We start from the raw sequence: 12811 nt of genomic DNA, 5'->3' as shown, positions 1-12811 counted from the left end.
TTGCTCTTGATAAGCATTTTCCTGAGGGAGACCCTGACCTGGAGACCTGCTTCGAGTCCACAACATAATTTGTCACGTGGGTGCAAATTTGAATCAAGTAATACTAAAACCCAAGGTAATCTTCGGACAAAATCTGGCCATTTCATCATCTAGGGTTACCATTTGTGCCTTAAAGTAATTGTCCTGTATTGTGCTGGTAAGACTTAGTCTTAACCCCTTCCCCCCTATTCTAGAATACTTAATTGTATATATGCACAACATTTCTACTCTTATTTGACCTTTGACCTCTTAGTGTGACCTTGACGTATGACCCTGAGATCAGCTTCATGTGCGCCAAATGACAAGCTTTTTCATAGTTGTGTTTATCTGTATCTAGTAATACATATATCCATAAATGTAGATGGTTGTTGTGTATTTGTATCAAGTAATACATATATCCATACATGTAGAAGAAATTCTTCGGGCAAAAATGGACGCCGGCCGCCCGCCCGCAAGGGGTGGCCTCATTATACAACTGTTTTTCAAACAAGAGTTTAAAAAGTTAACAATATTGCAAGGAAAACAGAAGAAACGACATATTTTTCAAGTATTTTCACATTTATTTTTGCAATAACAACAATGTAAAAGTTCTTAATACAAAACTTTCACAAACATATCTGATACGACACACCCCCTCAGGATGACCACGCCCCCTCAACATACAACATACCCTCAAAATGAGACACATACTTCTCGTGCTTTCATCTTTTAACAACAAAATACAAAATACATTATATCCATTATATCTCTAAATTAAAGCGGCACTCCTATGTCGCAAAATGGAAAAGTAAAATTTACACAAACTATTAAAAATTAACAAAAGGTAACGAAACTAATTATTTAATATCTATAACAAAATCTAGGTACTACTACATCTTTGTAGATCAAAACGACAGAAATAATGAAAAAAATGTCTACAAACATTTAATAACTCCGATTAAGTAACCAAGTATTTTGGATTTTGTGCAGAAAACAATAATTCTACTAAATTAAACCGATAATAATTGAAATTATAGTGATTTTACAATCACAGTCCGTGACAAAAGAAAAACACATTATAGTGTGCAGCGAGTACATAAATCATACAAAATATGTTAATATCTAAGTTTCAATAAAGCATGTTCAACGTTTCAGCTCAAGACTAGATATCATTAGAGGTCTTATACATGTATATAGCACCTTTGAGGGATTTGTTCACACTTGTACATTTTGTTCTCTTTTCAAATTATAAATGGTATATCAAATTCGAGGTATAAGTCCTACAATCATACTTCAGTCTTTCTGTATGACCCCAAATTATAAGATCTAACAAGAACTGTCGGAGGACAGTAACGCTCGACTATTCGAAAATTTGTCACAAGGGTGTTTCATTGAGTATAATAATGCTTACCTATATGAATACATAAAATTGTCCGAAAAGGTACAAACTCTTCAAGTTTCAATACATTCCCTTCAGTAAGTATGGAGATACAAGCTTACATGCAAAAACTTAACCAAGAATTCATGAGTCGAAAAAGGGGCATAATTATGCAAAGAAGCAAATCAGAGTTATGGGACTTGTACTAATCATCTTAGATAATCACAGAGAACAAGTGTGTGAAGTTTCAATCCATTCCCTTCAGTAGTTATGGAGATACCAGCTTACATGCAAAAACTTAACCAAGAATTTCTAAGTCGAAAAAGGGGCGTAATTATGAAAAACAAAAAACCAGAGTTATGGGACTTGTGCCAATCATCTAAGATAATCACAGAGAACAAGTGTGTGAAGTTTCAATCCATTCCCTTCAGTAGTTATGGAGATACCAGCTTACATACAAAAACTTAACCAAGAATTTCTAAGTCGAAAAAGGGCATAATTATGAAAAAAAAGCAAATCAGAGTTATGGGACTTGTGCCAATCATCTTAGATAATCACAGAGAACAAGTGTGTGAAGTTTCAATCCATTCCCTTCAGTAGTTATGGAGATACCAGCTTACATGCAAAAACTTAACCAAGAATTTTTAAGTCGAAAAAGGGGCATAATTATGAAAAAAAGCAAATCAGAGTTATGGGACTTGTGCCAATCATCTTAGATAATCACAGAGAACAAGTGTGTGAAGTTTCAATCCATTCCCTTCAGTAGTTATGGAGATACCAGCTTACATACAAAAACTTAACCAAGAATTTCTAAGTCGAAAAAAGGGGCATAATTATGAAAAAAAGCAAATCAGAGTTATGGACTTGTGCCAATCATCTTAGATAATCACAGAGAACAAGTGTGTGAAGTTTCAATCCATTCCCTTCAGTAGTTATGGAGATACCAGCTTACATACAAAAACTTAACCAAGAATTTCTAAGTCGAAAAAGGGGCATAATTATGAAAAAAAGCAAATCAGAGTTATGGGACTTGTGCCAATCATCTTAGATAATCACAGAGAACAAGTGTGTGAAGTTTCAATCCATTCCCTTCAGTAGTTATGAGATACCAGCTTACATACAAAAACTTAACCAAGAATTTCTAAGTCGAAAAAGGGGCATAATTATGAAAAAAAGCAAATCAGAGTTATGGGACTTGTGCCAATCATCTTAGATAATCACAGAGAACAAGTGTGTGAAGTTTCAATCCATTCCCTTCAGTAGTTATGGAGATACCAGCTTACATACAAAAATTAACCAAGAATTTCTAAGTCGAAAAAGGGGCATAATTATGAAAAAAAGCAAATCAGAGTTATGGGACTTGTGCCAATCATCTTAGATAATCACAGAGAACAAGTGTGTGAAGTTTCAATCCATTCCCTTCAGTAGTTATGGAGATACCAGCTTACATACAAAAACTTAACCAAGAATTTCTAAGTCGAAAAAGGGGCATAATTATGAAAAAAAGCAAATCAGAGTTATGGGACTTGTGCCAATCATCTTAGATAATCACAGAGAACAAGTGTGTGAAGTTTCAATCCATTCCCTTCAGTAGTTATGGAGATACCAGCTTACATACAAAAACTTAACCACAGGGACGCCGACGCCGACGCCGACGCCGACAAATGGGTGACTGCATTAGCTCGATTATTCTGCGAATAGTCGAGCTAAAAAACGGCTGCTAAATTGCAACAAATAAATACACATCAACAGAAACAAAAGTTATTACAAAAGACACTTAAATTATTTCCCTCAATTGCAAACTTGCTATCGGTTTATGTTTGAATTCTTTTTTTAATTAAACATGATTTCTCCTTCAAACAGACGCAATTTTTAAAATGCACCATTTCGAGGCCAAGAAAAATAATAGAATACACGTTATACACGTTATTACACAATGTATTATCTAAGGTAAAATATGAACACAAATGATATAATATAATATGAATATTTTCCAGTACATTTAAAATGTATCATATGTACATGTATATATTATGTGCGTGTACGTAAAGTAAACATTTTTAATATACAACTAGCTTAAGGTTAAACTACTGGGTAGTTATTCTTATCTTTACACCGGTTTGTTACCGACGTTTGTCGTAACATCTCACAACTTCGCCACAAGCATAATGCAAATGTATATACAGCTCAAACCCTCTAGGACCCGATTTGTTGATTATTAAGTTTGACCTTCTCCGATTGGTTGATTATTTAGATGACCTTCTCCGATTGGTTGATTATTAAGATTGACCTTTTCTGATTGGTTGATTATTTAGATTGACCTGATCTGCTGGGTTGATTATAAAGATTGACCTGATCTGATTGGTTGATTATTAAGATTGACCTGATCTGATTGGTCGATTATTAAGATTGACCTATCAAAAGGTCATATTTTGAAATAGGATTGTGGCATTCGATCCCATCTTAGATTCATTTCTAATACATGAAATGCATACGCCATTTCGCTATTGAAAACATCAATTACTTTCATCCTACTAAAATATACTGTCATTCGAATGGTATAAAAGAAAGGAATAAAAATCTTTCTGAAATAAGGGTTATTCTAAATATTGCGATTTTTTTTGTAATAGACTCTAGGAGCATATCCACATATTGCCACAGGCACCCACGAGAGTGAAACTACGGAACCAACAAAACAACAGATCTGACACTGTTTCTGTTAATCAACATTATATCTTAACACAAATAGTCGTTAACCAAATTTTACCGAGAATAAAGTATAAACATGACGTGTTCAAAGATATGATACTACAATTTCGTGGACAATCATTACTAAATATACGAATTTCCACCTATAAATTACTAGCTACAGTGGATCAAGGAAGTAATGTATATTGAATGAAGATTTCTTTGTATCGTTAACTTACTAAATTATTTGAATTTTCAAAGAATCATCAATTTTATCGCGGTTATTTGATTCAGATTTATCAGTTGCGGTTCATTTGTTTGATAGGTGGTTTTCCAAAAACCAAAACAGGTTAAACGATACATGACAATAAATAATTGGTGATTTCCTACACAGGTTTAACTGTAAATGACATTATATCTGCTTTTACCATTAGCATAGATCTATTTATATGTACATACTATTTGTTTTCTCTCCAAGTTAGAACAAAAGTATCAGACATTATGCACCAAACTGTCTAGAAATGATTTCTCTAGGTATACAATTTACATATGAATAAAACGGTCATTAATTTGAACGTGGAATTCATGCAAAATAATCTCATTATTTTAACATAACAAAACAAAACAAAAAAATATTACTAAAATAAAGTGCAAAAAGGTCCTTAAACTTTCTACTCTATTATGAAATATAATATTTGATTAATTACAAGACACCAGACAAAGACAACGCTATCTTTTTATGTTATGATAATTTGAAGATTTAACTGAATTAAGCTTAAAATTAATAACTTTACTCTTGAAAATCTACGTCATGCAAAGGCATGCACGCCTTTGGCATATTAAGAAAAAAACAAATAAATGCTCATCGTTAAACTTTCTACTATTTTACAAACATGTCATATTCAAACATAAGTGCTTGACCTCAAATACATATAATCAGGTAAAACGGTCTTTCATCAGACCTTGTACGTCCTTGATCTAAAGTATTTATTGTTTGTGTCCTACTTTCAAGACAAATATACACAACACATTTAAATGGTGATAAATGGGCCAGTTGTAAAGATATAGAACATACACCAGAACTGTGTTTTACAGTGTCTATTCTAGAATGGGGGATGGGGGGATTCACTCATACCTTTGAAAATCTCCCCCCCCCCCTATTTTTTCAGAGGCAGGGGGAAACTTTTACATAGAGCTCGAGAAAGAAGAAAAAAGATCAACAAATGTAATGAATTCTTACTTTTCGATAACCCCCCACCCCCGGCGTTTTTTTAAATCCTAGAATAGACACTGGTTTTATATAAAAATTAGTACATTTGTACAATGAAATTAACGGCACTGCATGCTTTTGGATTGTCAAGTCACATCTATACAAACTTTAGTTTTATTACCGTTTAATATTCATCAAGTAATTTTTTGTACCTTATATCTACTATTAACTTAAATTAAACAATCAGTAACATCAATGTAAATTTGAAATGTAACAACATAATATCAGAGTCTAGGTAAAATGAGAACATACTATATGTATTCATCAATCAAGATAAAATAAAATTATTATCTATTATAGTAAATAATTAACTGATATTCATTCTACCTTGCATGAATATACGATAAATCTATAATTATTTTCTATATGGGTCAGCAAAAATGAAATATAACACTGATTTAAATGTTTCCTAATGTATATTTGAACAAAAGGTTAAACAAAGTATGCTCGTATGACCTAAATTTTCCAAGTACTTGTGTACCTGTAGATCAGATAATAGCTCGGCAGATATTGACTCAATGAGGAATGAAAACCAAGCATAATTCTATATTGATTCATATAAGCATAAATACAGTTAAACACTTCTCAAAATTAGTTATACTGTCAGTCACAAAATAATTAATTTTAAGAATTTAAAATAAGGTCAACATCCTAGTTAACCACGGAACAAGCACGTCCAGGATTTGCTCAACACACGGTGTTCACGTGTAAAAAGAATGAATGCAATCCGCCAGTATCGTGTTCGTGTGTGTGATAAATTGGTAACTGACTTAATGCATGGAATCACCTGTTACTCTGGAATGCTACGACTTCGTGTACGTTACCTAGCTGACATATGTTATATATGTGGTCCAACTTTTCTCCCTATTGGTGCATTTTAGCAAAGAAACTGAGACAATGTAATGTAACTTTCTTTTACAAAATTATCTCCTTCCTGTGACCGCAAAAGATGATACAATTTGAATTGCAATAAATGATACAGTGATCGGAAGTAAAACATGCTTGTAATTAAACAAATAATCGTAAAGACTTGCAGTAAATGATACAGTTTACACCGTGACCAAGCAGTCAACTTGCACGTGTCCAAGCAGTCAACTTACAGGTAACCATGCAGTCAACTTGCACGTAACCAAGCAGTCAACTTGCACGTGACCAAGCAGTCAACTTACACGTAACCATGCAGTCAACTTACATGTGACCAAGCAGTCAACTTACAGGTAACCAAGCAGTCAACTTACACGTAACCAACCAAGCAGTCAACTTACACGTGACCAAGCAGTCAACTTGCACGTGACCATCCAGACAACTTACACGTAACCTTGCTGTCAATTAACACGTGACCAAGCAGTCAATTTACAGTGACCAAGCAGTCAACTTGCACGTAACCTTGCTGTCAATTTACACGTGACCAAACAGTCAACTTACACGTGACCAAGCAGTCAACTTGCACGTAACCTTGCTGTCAACTTAATGTACATTAAACACATGCAAGTAATTACTTATTGTCCTGATCTATAATAGCGATACACGATAAGCCACGGGTATTAAATATGCCTCTTGAAACAACTGTACAACCTATTCTTTAATGAAAAAAATGGGTTTGAAACTAAACTGTAAAGAACGGAGTCATTTCCATATGAGAGTGCAATGTAACAATGTCATAAAAAACTGAACCTGAATCACTTAGCGTCATAAACGCCAGCAATATCAATTCCAGGTGAAATTCGCCATTAATATTACCATCAAATAAAACCGTAGAAATAAATTTAAAAAAAAAACTAAAAATATAAAGAATATGATATTCTAACATGTCACTGTCACTTCAGTTACACTTTTATTCTAATTCCTTAAAGCTCTGTCACATGTTGTACATTAGAAAAGCTTTCTTCATTAGATAATATGAAAACAGTGTGATTATTAAACAAACAAAAAGAAGACAAAAGCAAGACTAAATTTTTCCCCATTGCTGAATAGACGAATGCATATCTGGCGTCTAATAACCTTTACCTTGACACTCATTTGATGTTTTTCTCTGATGTATAAATTTATCAACTTCATCACATTACAGAAGTTGGTATGTATAGGGTAAAAATCATTGTGTTGAAACTAAGAACTTTAAAGTGACAATGTTATGTGTATTTTGAAAAAGAACCGAATGAAAATATATTATGCTGGAAAATTACACTAACTAGCGAATTATTATGCAAATCAAAATAAAGAGTTTGTCTAGATATTGCTAAATAAATGCAAATTTTGTTGCAAAACGTAACAAAAATATGAAACTCAGAAATGCATATGTATTTTGTATTACATAAACTGTAACATCTTCATTTTAAAATATACATGTACATAGTTAATCTTTTGCACATGCAAAAAAGCCGTAAACAAACAAATGTGTACATTCAAAAATAACTTACATACAAAATACAGGCGTATAACAAGTATAAGAGCTACATTTTTGTATTTTAGAACACTATACATGTTCAATTAGTTAGATACTTTATAAATATCACTACTACTACATCTATATACATTCTACATGGGATTAGACAAAAACAGTAATCTGTTAATCTTTGGGAATCTTAGGATATTGACCTTCTTATCACAGATTTCGGCTGTCAGTTTGAATACACACCTCGCTTTGATTTAAGAGTTGAAATGTTAATTACCAACATATTCAGTTAAACTGCATAAAAAGTATGTACAAAGTATTTAGATATGGCTAAGATTATAAAAAAACAAAAACAAAAAAAAAAAACTAAAAAATATATAACGAAACAAAAGAAAAAACAAATAAATATATAAATATCCCTCAATGTAGCGTTAACCTTTAGACACTAAAATGACCTTGGAATTTTTGTAGAGGTATTAGATCTCTAATCTATGTTCTGACAATGTCACGATTAATATAGTATCATCCATATGTAACGATTAATATATTATCATCCATATGTAACGATTAATATATTATCATCCACATGTCACGATTAATATATTATCATGCATATGTTACATGACCATTAACATATTAACATTCATATGTAACGATTAATATATATTATAATCCATATGTCGATTGTACTTTATATTAATATAAAACATATTGTCTTAGCTATGGCACATAGAAAATGTTATTATAAACTTTTAACATAATGAAAACAAGTATTCTTTATTACACTAGCGAATATATACATTTTTTTTCCAATAATGTATGCATTTTTAAAACAATTCAACTTTTCTTTCCCTTTCATTTTTAGTAAAAGAGCATTCTAAACTTAAATAAATAGAAGAAGTTCCCAACTTAGAAGCAAAATGGAAACAAAACAATATTGGTAAAGAATTGAAGTTAAATTTGGGAACAAAAACCTAATTCTCAAAATGCCCCGCTTCCATGATATTTGTATTTTATGTACATTTATACATAGAATAAACTTCCTGCTAGTATTAAGTAAGCTTTAAAATAAATAAATAGAAAAGGGCGGTCTGCTTACAATATAGATTATACTGACAGTTTCTGACCAACTTTTGCATCTAAGGTATTTATACATGACTATAAACAAACATACATTAAACGAAGTGAACCCAGCTTGCTTCGAGGTCCGTCGGCGTCGTCTTGGCGTAACACAGAATTTCATAATTATTCCCATAATTGCTGTCCCAGTACACTGTATCGTTCACTGTATATGAAACGGCAAAAGAAATTTTCGAACCGGGACCAACGTTCGATGGCGCCACTATTGTAAATGAAAATCTGTCTGTTGCACCATCACACGAATTTTGAATGTATGACGCCATGACGTCATAAAATGTTACCCAATTATTAATAGAATACCTCACACGTACACACTTATGATAACCTACGTTAGCAACACGTACAACACCAGTAATACTCATATCATTGATAACACAATTTTCTAACGACACTTTTTTAGCCATTACCTTCCCCATGAAATCAGTCGCTACACAGGGTTGAGAAAAACATAAATCCAAATACCGACTCCCAACATCTGGCCGAGCTTCCTCAACACCGACTTTGAGATCGGAAATCGCCGACGCCGGAATTTTCGGGGGATTCTCTGCGTCGATAACGTGACGTATTGATTCTAAATCTAAACCCATTGCGTCTGCGAAACGAACCATCTTTTTACGACTTGGGGTACCAGGTGGAGTTTTATTTGTTTTCAGTGACGAAGATTTCCGGAGTTCTGCTTTATTTATATTAAATTCCGGCTCTTCATATACAGGGCTATCCGGAACATGAAGTAAATATCTTTGAACACCCGAGTCTAACGTAACACCCTGCCGTTCTATTTTAAGCTGAGCTAGTTTTGCTGGCAAAACACTTTCCTCCGAAACAGCCTTTTTCATTTCGCTCGCTAAAACTTCACTTTTAACGGATTCCTCTGGGGGTTGAATTTCACCGTCTGACGAAGTTTGTCTCAGACTCAGAGATTTTTCCAATTCTTTACTTAATGCATCCGAGAGACATTTTTGATCACACGAAGTTATTTCTTCCGCTTCGTCTGGAGATGCGACAGAATCTAATGAAAAGTAACTAGGGTCACTTCCGGCCGAAGCTCTGCTATCCTGAGACTCTACTGATTCAAGGTCATCCATCATATTCACGAAAATTCCTTCTTCTGACACTTCTTCGTCACATTTGGGCTTAACAACGGGGTCAACCGATGTCCCTTCCCCTCCATCATTATCAACATTTCGACGTCGCTGGTCGGTTGGATTCTCGGAATCACACATGATCTGCAACCAGTCCGCTTCAGGTTCAAGCCTGGTTTGAAAATATTCAAAAACCCGCGGATTTTTGGGTTTATTAACATATGATGAGCAGGTACTAAAATTATCTAAATAACTCTCTTCTGAGTAAGAGAGGTTCCGAGGAAAAAACCTTAAGAAAAAATCTTCCGGTAGACATTCATATTCGACCATGGTAATTTATGCATATTCGAATAAATGGTTCTACATTTAACATATCCAGTGCACTGTCCATAACTATTTTATCTATGCATATTTTGTTGAGGAAAATGTCACTAACACCGATTACAGAAACCCGTTATAGCCCAATTTTTTTACAGTTCCATCATTTCTTAACTTAAAATTCGACCTTCACCTCTTCTGAAAAAAAAAGAAAGTCATTGAAATCAGATTATAAAGAACAAGGTCGATAAACTTATATTGTATAACCAAATATCAATATTTCACTTATCAAAAACAATATCAAACTCACATTTGAAGAAATAATATCCCTTAACATGATGAAAACACACTGTTTCCCCTCTGATGTAGCAATAGGAAGTATTTACATATTCGATCTATCGTCCTTGATAAATACACTCGTTACTAAATATAACACCGATGAAGTTCTAGGTCATTCTCGTATTTACTTTCGGTTTAGGTACACGCGTGTATTATGTAAGTATTACACATCATTATCAATTGAATGATTGTGAAATAACATTGCTTTTATACAACATTACATAATAAAGCAGAATACAGAACTGAACATACAAAGAATGGTTTAAATCCACTATCTAAAACTTTTATTCGCTTTTGTGACGCGTTGGGAAAATACCTAAATGCTAAAAATAGAACGCTGTGTCAATTGACGTAAACGGTGAGCGTAAACAGAATGTATACATGCCGTTTAGCATGTTTATTGTGGTGTGTATACCAGCTGATTGGGGTCAAGATATTAAAGGGGTCAAAACTTAGAAAGTACTTTTTGTAATAAACTTTACATATGACTTGGTGAGTGTTTGTTAAAAATGCGAAGGTCAATTCACACGTGTATCAATAAACTTATATGTGTGCTTGTTTCTCTAAAAAATATATTAGATGCACATTACTGTATATTTATTAAATTTTGTCGAAATAATGCTAAGTACTTGTTAACATTGACAAACTTTCGACTGTTTCTTAAATGGATTAAAACATTTATAATCGATGAAATTTATTTTAAAGTTTTAACAACGGTTTCAAATTGGGTTTAATGCGCCTTTGTTTCGTACATTAACATCTGCTGAAGCAGGAGTCTGAGCCTGATGCTTTCGACGTCATTAAATTACGTATGGTGGCTGAACAAAAATCATAAAGAAATTACAGTGAAGAAACTGACATGATAACAAATCCATAAATTAAGGACGGGCTTGTATACATATTACAGGGATGGATGGATGTATGGATGGATGTAGATAATGGTGGATGGATATGAGGGTCTATATCCGCCCGTAAAGGCAACAATTAAAGTCATCTTTCGCTGTCGAGTACGGAACCCATGGTTAATTTTGAAGCACATATAGTGGTCGGGAGTTTCCATGGAGCATAAGCATTGGACCGAAAGTAGGTCACTGTACGGCGACCAATGAGAACCTAAATGTACAATAACGCAAGGTGCTGCAGCCCTTAAAGTCAAGCAAAGGGCATGCCTTTCAAGTCGTCATTTCGTGCATTGAGGCTTTCGCACCTTAACACCTTTAATTCCCCGTCGTCCCCGCCTACTCTATGCTTTAGTCAGGACATCGGCAGCTGGTCCACTGGTACAAGTTCTGGTCTTCATCACGAGTTTTTAAAATCTTTTGCTTATGCCCTGAGCTTCCTCATCGACGTAAATAAACTGATTTTAATAACACAAAGTGACTTGAACAAATGATTTTTTGACAGAATTGAAAATTGAAAAATGACTTTGACCTATATTAAAATGACATTGACGTGGTTTTACTACCTGACTACACAGTAACAGTGCTGCCGCATAAACGTTGTGATTTTGTTCATACGTCAACATTTATACAGGAAGACTACGTTTATGCGGCAACGCTAAACACACAAAAAAAACAACATTTCTCATATTGGGTGCAACTGTAATTTTTGATATTTAGTTAAATATCATAAAGGTAAAAATAAAATTCTGATATTATCAAAAAATATAGTGATGATGATTATGACGGTGATAATTATGATAATATAGGTGGTAGAAACGGTGAATATGGGGATGGAATGAGGTGCTGTGATGGTGGTATGAATCGATGGTGTTGATAGAGATGGTGGTGGTGGTGATGATGGTGGCAGTAATAATTATATTTGGGATGATGGTAGTGGTGATGGTACTGGTGGCTGGTATGGTGATGATGATGTTGATGATGGTACTAGGTCTGGTTTGATGCTGTTGAAAATGATGACGGTGTGTATGATGTTGATAGTGGTTTATATGATGATTATGGTGGTGAAAATGATGCTGATTCTCTTGGCGCGGATGATAATGATGATGGTGGTGGTAGTGGTAATGATGATGACGGCAGTTTAGATGATGATGGTAGTTGTAATGATGACGGTGATGATGGTGATGATGATGATGACGACGACGATGATGATGATGATGATGATGCTGATGATAATGGTGATGGTGATGATGATGATGATGTAGGTGGCAGTGATTGTAATTGTTA

The 12811-nt window shown here is 33.9% G+C and overlaps 1 protein-coding gene across 1 annotated transcript; it reads right to left on the bottom strand.

Moving 5' to 3' along the window:
- Window positions 1-578: 578 nt before the first annotated feature.
- LOC132744728 (glycogen-binding subunit 76A-like) lies at window positions 579-10875 on the bottom strand. Its single transcript, XM_060733508.1, has 2 exons — window positions 10597-10875; window positions 579-10484 (listed from the first exon to the last, which is right to left on the bottom strand). Exon 2 carries the CDS (start codon window positions 10296-10298, stop codon window positions 8922-8924), a length of 1377 nt encoding a protein of 458 aa, XP_060589491.1. The 5' UTR covers window positions 10299-10484; window positions 10597-10875; the 3' UTR covers window positions 579-8921.
- Between the last annotated feature and the right edge of the window lie 1936 nt (window positions 10876-12811).

The sequence above is a fragment of the Ruditapes philippinarum genome, unplaced genomic scaffold, assembly GCF_026571515.1.
Source record: "Ruditapes philippinarum isolate M1 unplaced genomic scaffold, ASM2657151v2 ctg2308_1_1_1_1, whole genome shotgun sequence".
In the NCBI taxonomy this organism is placed as follows: domain Eukaryota; kingdom Metazoa; phylum Mollusca; class Bivalvia; order Venerida; family Veneridae; genus Ruditapes; species Ruditapes philippinarum.
This window is presented reverse-complemented; position numbering and strand designations above follow the sequence as displayed.